Source organism: Lethenteron reissneri, chromosome 63, assembly GCF_015708825.2.
Source record: "Lethenteron reissneri isolate LAM-NWPU_2019-01 chromosome 63, ASM1570882v1, whole genome shotgun sequence".
NCBI lineage: Eukaryota > Metazoa > Chordata > Hyperoartia > Petromyzontiformes > Petromyzontidae > Lethenteron > Lethenteron reissneri.
This window is the reverse complement of record NC_083841.1, coordinates 6,240,203-6,247,988: the sequence shown is the minus strand read 5'-3', so window position 1 is coordinate 6,247,988 and position 7,786 is coordinate 6,240,203. Positions and strand designations below refer to the sequence as shown.

Sequence of the window (7,786 nt, the reverse complement as noted above, 5' to 3'; positions counted from 1 at the left end):
ACCAGCCCTACCCCTGTCAGTGAACCCTTACCAGCCCTACCCCTGTCAGTGAACCCCTACCAGCCCTACCCCTGTCAGTGAACCCCTACCAGCCCTACCCCTGTCAGTGAACCCCTACCAGCCCTACCCCTGTCAGTGAACCCCTACCAGCCGCTCACAGCACTTGCCCCTAACAGTCTGTCGAGGCTACACGGGGGGGGGGTCCTTTGTCTTTGTGTAAATAATAACCCATGAGCTCGTGTGTTGCCCCCCCCCCCGACTCCGTGGAGGCTCCTTCAAGGGGATGTGCAAGAAGATCGATCACCTCCCAGACGACACGGAGATGGAGGCCGACTCTGCCGAGTACCTGCTACGTGAGTGGCTCCGTCTTCGTCGTCGTCGTTATCGTCAACGTCGTTATCATCATCGTCGTTATCATCGTTATCATTGTCATCATAATCGTCGTTATCATCATCATCATCGATATCATCGTCATCATCATCATCATCAATATCATCGTCATCATCATCATCAATATCATCGTCGTCATCATCATCATCGATATCATCATCGATATCATCATCGTCATCATCATCGATATCATCATCATCATCGTTACCATCGTTATAATCATCATCGTTATGATCTACATCATCATCATCGTCATCATCATCAACCAAACCATCGACTGCCAACATCATAAACACTCTGCCACTGCCTTCACTGCTTTAGACGAGGAACGGACGACGATCCGCTTCCTGATTCCGAACAGACGATCGAGTCGGGATAACCGCATCCAAAATAACATCTGCTAATCCGCCGCTATTAATCCGTACGATGAGAAGAAAGAAATCCCTCGACGGATGCACGATCGGAAATGAGACGCTCTCCTGCGCCAGAGGCAGACGAGAGAGAGACACAAACGTAATGATTGGGACCATCTGTTCCTCCACCCCCCCTCGGGTCGGCGTGTGTCCGCGTGCCAGGCGTGGTGCGAGCTTCCAGCGTCTTCCCCATCCTCAGCGTGACCCTGTTGCTCTTCGGGGGGCTCAGCATCGCCGCCAGTCGCTTCTACAAGTCCAAGAACAACGTCGTCCTCAGCGCCGGAATATTTTTCGTGTCGGCAGGTCGGTGTTTGTGTGGCCGCGACGGGTTGCGTGTCGTGATGTCACGTGGTGTCGTGATGTCACGTGGTGTCGTGTGGTGTCGTGTCACGTGGTGTCGTGTCGTGTCTCGTGGTGTCGTGATGTCACGTGGTGTCGTGATGTCACGTGGTGTCGTGTCACGTGGTGTCGTGTCGTGTCACGTGGTGTCGTGCCTCGTGGTGTCGTGTGGTCACATGGTGTCATGTGGTGTCACGTGGTATCGTGTCACGTGGTGTCGTGTCACGTGGTGTCGTGTCACGTGGTGTCGTGTGGTCACGTGGTGTCATGTGGTGTCACGTGGTGTCGTGTGGTGTCACGTGGTGTCGTGTCACGTAGTGTCGTGTGGTGCCACGTGGTGTCGTATCGTGTCGCAACATGTCGTGTCGCGGGCTTGGTTCACCCTCTCCTCGTTCTGCTTTGTCGCTTCCCTCCCAGAGGGTGGGGGGGGTGGAGGAAATAAAAAGAGACGATCTTTTCAAGAGGGTGCTGCCACGGTTTTCAAAGTAGGATGGGAGCGTGGTGGGTGGGGGGTGATATTGATGCTGCTGCGGTGGCTAGGAGATGTTAACTACCTCGCCTGGTGTTAGTGGTGTACAGGAGGTCGTGGGTTCAATCCCGACCCTCACGATGCCCGCTGCTGTATATTTGGAGTTTGGTGTCTCTCTCATCATCATCATCACGGTGGCGATTAGATGTTACCTACCTCGCCTGGTGTACAGGAGGTCGTGGGTTAGATCCCAACTCTGACGCCTGCTGCTGTATATTTGGAGTTTGCGTGTCTCTCTCCGTCATCATCATCACGGTGGCGATGAGATGTTAACTGCCTCGCCTGGTGTACAGAAGGTCGTGGGTTCGATCCCTCTTTCTCTCCCCGTGGTCGCGTGGATTTTTCTCCGGGTCCTCCGGTTTCCCCCCCCCCCCCCCCCCCCATCGCCCCGCGTTTAGAATCGACATCACGGAGTTATTTGGCTACTGCCATGAATTTCCACGTGATGATGATGACGATTAGAGACTTCGTTGAGGCTACCATTTGTGATAGCCACGTGGTTGCTTCTGAAAGAAAAGCTACTACGTTGCTCAGTCGGGGACTTAACACGGTAAAAGAAAAAAGAGTTGAGTTTGTAATTTGCAGATAAATATATATTTTTTTAAATCAGCGTTGGGATGGTTGCGTGGGTGAGTGGGTGGATGAGTGGGTGGGTTGGTGAGTGGGTGAGTGGGTAGGTGAGCGAGTGGGTGGGCGAGCGAGTGGGTGGGCAAGCGAGTGGGTGGGTGTGTGTGTGGGTGGGTGTGCGAGTGGGTGGGTTTGTGGGTGGGTGGGTGAGTGGTTGGGTGTGCGAGTGGGTGGGTGGGTGTACAAGTGAGTGGGTGGGTGTGCATATGGGTGGGTGTGCGGGTGGGTGGGTGAGTGGGTGGGTGAGTGGTTGGATGTGTGGGTGGGTGGTTGAGTGGGTGGGTGAGTGGATGGGTGTGTGGGTGTGTAGTGTACTAATTCAGAGACACTAGTAGGAGGCATTATCCATCTTGTTTATTCCAGCTCTCACAGCCATAGGGGACAACTCCATACCGGGTCTGGACAGCCAACATGTTTCCAGACCCACAGCTCGAAGAGGCAAAGACGACGACGACAGCAGCATGACGAGTTCCATTCCCAATGGCAGCAGGCCCCGACTGGGAGTCGGAGCTCGCCTTTTACTCTCCCCAGTGTGGCCCTCGGCCACGCACCCTTCTGGATCTTACGGGTCCAACTGGTAGAACGGGCTGCTACCCCTAAATCCATTGTCTACCAATCTCCCAGCGCCACACACTACAGTGACTCATTCAATGTCACTACATCACCCCCCCCCCCCCCCCCCCATGAAAAAAACAGCCGTCCCGGCTGGCCTTTATATGTCACATAGCGGGACGACGAACACAACAATATTCACGCGACATTCGCAATGCTGGACAAAGTGCACGATAGCCAACAACTCGCAGCGCGTGACACAATAGCGCTGCTCTGCAGGGGACAGCACTCAGCCACGCTCTCCAATCCGTTCTCCACCTGCGACAATATGGCGCCGATCCCGGTATCACTGGTGTCCGTATCCAACACAAAAGGCAATGTGAAATCGGGGTCATATTTTTGCAGGTGGAGAACAAGGCCATCTCGCAGCATAACAAATGCGGCCTCCTCCTCTTTCCCCCACCGAAACCTCTGGCTTTTTGCCGTGAGAACGTGGAGCGGCTTTGCGATTGTTGCAAACCCGGGCACGAAGCGGTGGTAATACGACACAAACCCCACAAAACTACGGACCTAACCCACCGACGTGGGGGTCGGCCACTCACACACGCAGTCTTTGTAGGGTCCGTGGCGATCTCGGACTCGATAACAACGTGACCCAGGTAGTGAACCGATTTTTTCAAGAGGTAACATTTCTGTGGCTTGAATTTTAAATTAGCCACCCGCATTTTAACAAATACCGCACGCAACCGCTGCAGATGTTCCCGGAACGTGCGACCGAAGACAATCACGGCATTCAAATAGATCAGACATGACTCCCATTGGAGCCCAGACAGTACCAACTCCATTAGTCGCTGGAACGTGGCCGGAGCCGAGTGAAGCCCCATCGGAAGCACGTTAAATTGAAACAGCCCTTGCGGTGTCCAGAACGTGGTTTTAGGTTTTGAACATTCATCCAGGGGCAACTGCCAAAACCCCGACAATAGATCCAGGGTGAAGAAAAACCACGCCCCCGACAGGGCATTCAACGAATCATCCATCCGTGGGAGCGGATACGTGTCTGCCACGGAGACTTTATTTCAATTCCGAAAATCTACGCAAAAACGCAAACTCCCGCCCTTCTTTTTAACCAGGACTATGGGAGCACCCCACGGACTGGTGGATGGGGAGATTATATTGGCGGCAAACATCTCATCGAACGCCTAACGAACGTAGTCCTTCTCCTTTGGTCTAAACCGAAATTAGTTCTGACGAATGAGAGCGGCGCCACCCGTGTCGATATGGTGATGCATCAGGGACGTGCAGCCCACATCAAATTTACCCTTACTAAATACATCAAAGAATTCCCGAAGCAATGCCCGCAACTCGCCCCTCTGTTCCCACGACAAATCCGGATTACCCACACACAACGGATCCATCCACGAGTCATCCAACACCGCATCCCGTTCAACCGCGGCCACGACCCAAGTGGTTACATCATCCGTTTCTCCACAACACGCCGCTGTCATGTGGGCCAACACCGTACCCGCCTGTATGACCGCGGTACCCAGCCCACCATTTAATATTTGCAGGAAGGGCTCCTAATCCCCCTGACTATCATCTGGGCCCCTATCAAAGTGAGACCACGAACCACTCTATTTGAAGGGGTTAAAAGAACCCAAACTGTGCGTATGCTTGCCGCAGCATTGCCCTGTCCGCCTGGGGAATGGGAAAAAACGCGGCGAAGGCATCATCTAGCATGGTGGGAAGAACATGTAGCACCTCCACGTCGGACCATGCTGTGAGCTCGCAAGTGGCGGCGAAACGCCGCCAGAAGGCCGCCCAATCACCCCCCGCAGCCGAAAATTCCTTAATAAACGGAAGCCGCTGCGCGAGGGAAGGCGCCCCCGGATGAGCTGTCAGCGGCAGGTTAAATTCTGCGGGACTCGATTCCCACCATTGGTTGTCAGTGACGGCGGAGTCGCCTGTTCGCTGCCCCCGAGTCGCAGACCCCTCCACCGGCTCTTCCTTACCCAGCTGCCCCACCAGCGCCGTCACCGCGTAGAGCAGCTCCACGATGCATTGAGTGCCCGCAGGCCTTCGCCAGCCGACGGCAGCGAGGGATCATCATCCTTCGCCCGCTGCCCGCCGGGACCGCTTCTCCGGGACCCCCACCGGGGTCCTGGCTATTGGGGCTGCCCGGGAACCCTCATCGCTCGAGGATATGCTGATGCAGGACCTCCTCTTTGCAGATTTTGACATAGCCTATTCTTCCCATAAGTATTTCGAAAATAAATTCCCAACAACGCTAAAACAAAAACTTTTTTCTTTCGATAACACTTCTGACACCAAATGTAGTGTACTAATTCAGAGATACTAGTAGGAGACGTTATCCATCTTGTTAATTCCAGCTCTCACAGGCATAGGGGACAACTCCATACAGGGTCGGGACAGCCAACATGCTTCCAGACTCAGCTTGAAGAGGTGAAGACCACGACGACAGCAGCATGACGAGTTCCATTCCTGATAGCAGCAGGCCCCGACTCGGAGTCGGAGCTCACCTTTATTCTCCACAGCGTAGCCAGGCACCGCCCTCGGCCACGCACCCTTTTGGATCCCCCAGAAGGGTCCGGGTTTGGCCCACGGGTCCAACTGGTAGAACGGGCTGCTACCCGTAATTTCATTGTCTACCAATCCCCCAGCGCCACGCGCTACAGTGACTCATTCAATGTCACTACAGTTGTGTGAGTGGGTGGTTGAGCGACTGGGTGAGCATGTGAGTGAGTGAGCGAGCGCGCCACGTCTCTCCGTCTCTCCCTCTCGCCCCGCAGGCCTGAGCAACATCATCGGCATCATCGTCTACATCTCGGCCAACGTGGGCGACCCCAACCAGAGCCAGTCCAAGAAGAACAGCTACTCGTACGGCTGGTCCTTCTACTTCGGCGCGCTCTCCTTCGTCGTCGCCGAGATGGTCGGCGTCCTCGCCGTGCGCATCTACATCGACAACCACCGGCTGGAGCGGGCGCGCTTCCGCCCCGACTTCCTCAAGAGGTCCACCGTGGCGCGCCTGCCCAGCTACGTCTACCGCTACCGCAGGCGCTCCCGCTCCAGCTCGCGCTCCAGCGACGACGAAGGCGGCGAAGGCGACGGCCCGGCAGCCGCGGCCGCTCGCTCCGACGACGACGACGACGACCGGACCGCCGCTCTCAAGGGCTACGTGACTCCCCCGCACCATCCTCTCCATCCTCCGCCGGTGGCGTTGACGCTGTCGCATTCCCAGCAGCTGCAGCAGCAGCAGCAGTCCGCCAACGACATGGCCATGTACGCGCTCGCCAACAGGGACGGTGTGGGCAAGGGCATCCTGGGACCCGCGTCCTACCTCAGCTCGTCCGAGCGGCTGGCGGCTGAGGCCGGCTTCCTGCACGTCCACAACTGCGTCCACAAAGAGCTGCCGGAGGGCCTGCTGAGCAGCAGCCTGGCCAACAGGAGGACCACGCCGGTGTGATCGTCCGCGCTGATGAGAGCTGCTGGCGGAGAGCGGCGGCGTTGTTGGTTTTTTTGTTCTTTTGAGCTGGGGGCGCCCCCCCCCCTTCACCTCCAACCTCTCTGTTGTCAAATGCTGAGCTGCGAGGTGGTCCGGTAGAACGGGGCCCCCCCAGGTCATGTGACACCGTCATGGAGCTGAGCGGTGTGGATAGTTACTCATTCATCACCCCCCACCACCACCACGCTTCGAGGGCCCTTCCCTCTCTCCCTCACCTCTGTCCCCCCCCTCCCTCCCATCTCCCCCTCCTCCCTCCCCTCTCTCTCTCCCCTCTCTCCCTCCCTCCCCTCTCTCCCTCCCTTCACTCCCTCCCTCCCCTCTCTCCCTCCCCTCTGTCCCCCCCTCCCTCCCCTCCCCCCTCCCTCCCTCCCTCCCTCCCTCTCTTTCTCCCTCCGTCCCTCCCTCCCTACCTCTCACCCTCTCCCCGCCCTCTCTGTCTCCCTCTCTCAACTCCAGTCTCGTCGTCTCCCCCCGCCCCCCGCCCCCCTCTGCGTCAGTCTCCCCGTGGAAATGACATTTTCTGCCAACCCGGAATCCCGAAGGCGACACTTTGGCCCAGCGACTTGTGATGGGCACGAGGAGGAGTTGGTTGTGACACTCGCGAAGGAACGGCATGTTGGCTTCGTGTTGTTGTTGTTGTTTGTAGGGGGATTCATTTCGCTGCAGAACTGTTTACTCATTCGGTGGATGGCGGGCGGTTATTCTAAAGTGCCCGGAGGGATGACACATCCCAAGCCGCAAAAACTGCCGACCAATTCGCCACCAAGTGGCGGTGACGTCACTGCGGCGCCTGTGCCAGGCTACGTGCACGTGGAGGCCTGGGCGGGAGGTCACGTGAGCATGACCCAGCCAGCAGGAGCCGCCGTGGGTTGACTTGAGCGAGATGACACGTGGACACAGAGAGACGGCGACATCGCCCTGTACCTGGCGCAGGAGGTGCCGTGGGGGAAGACGGGGAGGAAATCTGTGCGCTGTAAATAAAATAAATATAAGTTAAATAAATAAATGTTTGCTTCATAAATAAAGTAAAGATGACGTATGTATTATTCTTTTATATTTGTTTTATTAATAAAATAAATATAAAATACGTATTGTATTTATTTTATCAATAAAATGAATATTTGTTTTTATATTTCAAGAAAATAAATATAAAATATTTCTTATATTTATTTTATAAATAAAATAAATATAAAAAAATATTCATTTTATAAATGAAATAAATATAATACACATTTTATATTTATTTATCAATAAAATAAATATTAAAAATATTTATTTTATAGATAAAATTTAATATATTTATTTTATCAATAAAATAAATGTACAAAATATTTATTTTATAACTAAAATAAATATAAAATATTTATATTTATTTTATCAATAAAATAAATGTTACAAATATTTATTTTATAAATA

The 7,786-nt window shown here is 54.1% G+C and overlaps 1 protein-coding gene across 1 annotated transcript; it reads left to right on the top strand.

The window, feature by feature from the left end:
- Positions 1 to 267: 267 nt before the first annotated feature.
- LOC133358715 (voltage-dependent calcium channel gamma-2 subunit-like) lies at positions 268 to 6,593 on the top strand. The gene is made up of 3 exons (XM_061577153.1): positions 268 to 353; positions 966 to 1,106; positions 5,658 to 6,593. Exons 1-3 carry the CDS (start codon positions 284 to 286, stop codon positions 6,329 to 6,331), a joined length of 885 nt encoding a protein of 294 aa, XP_061433137.1. The 5' UTR covers positions 268 to 283; the 3' UTR covers positions 6,332 to 6,593.
- The last annotated feature ends 1,193 nt before the right edge of the window (positions 6,594 to 7,786 follow it).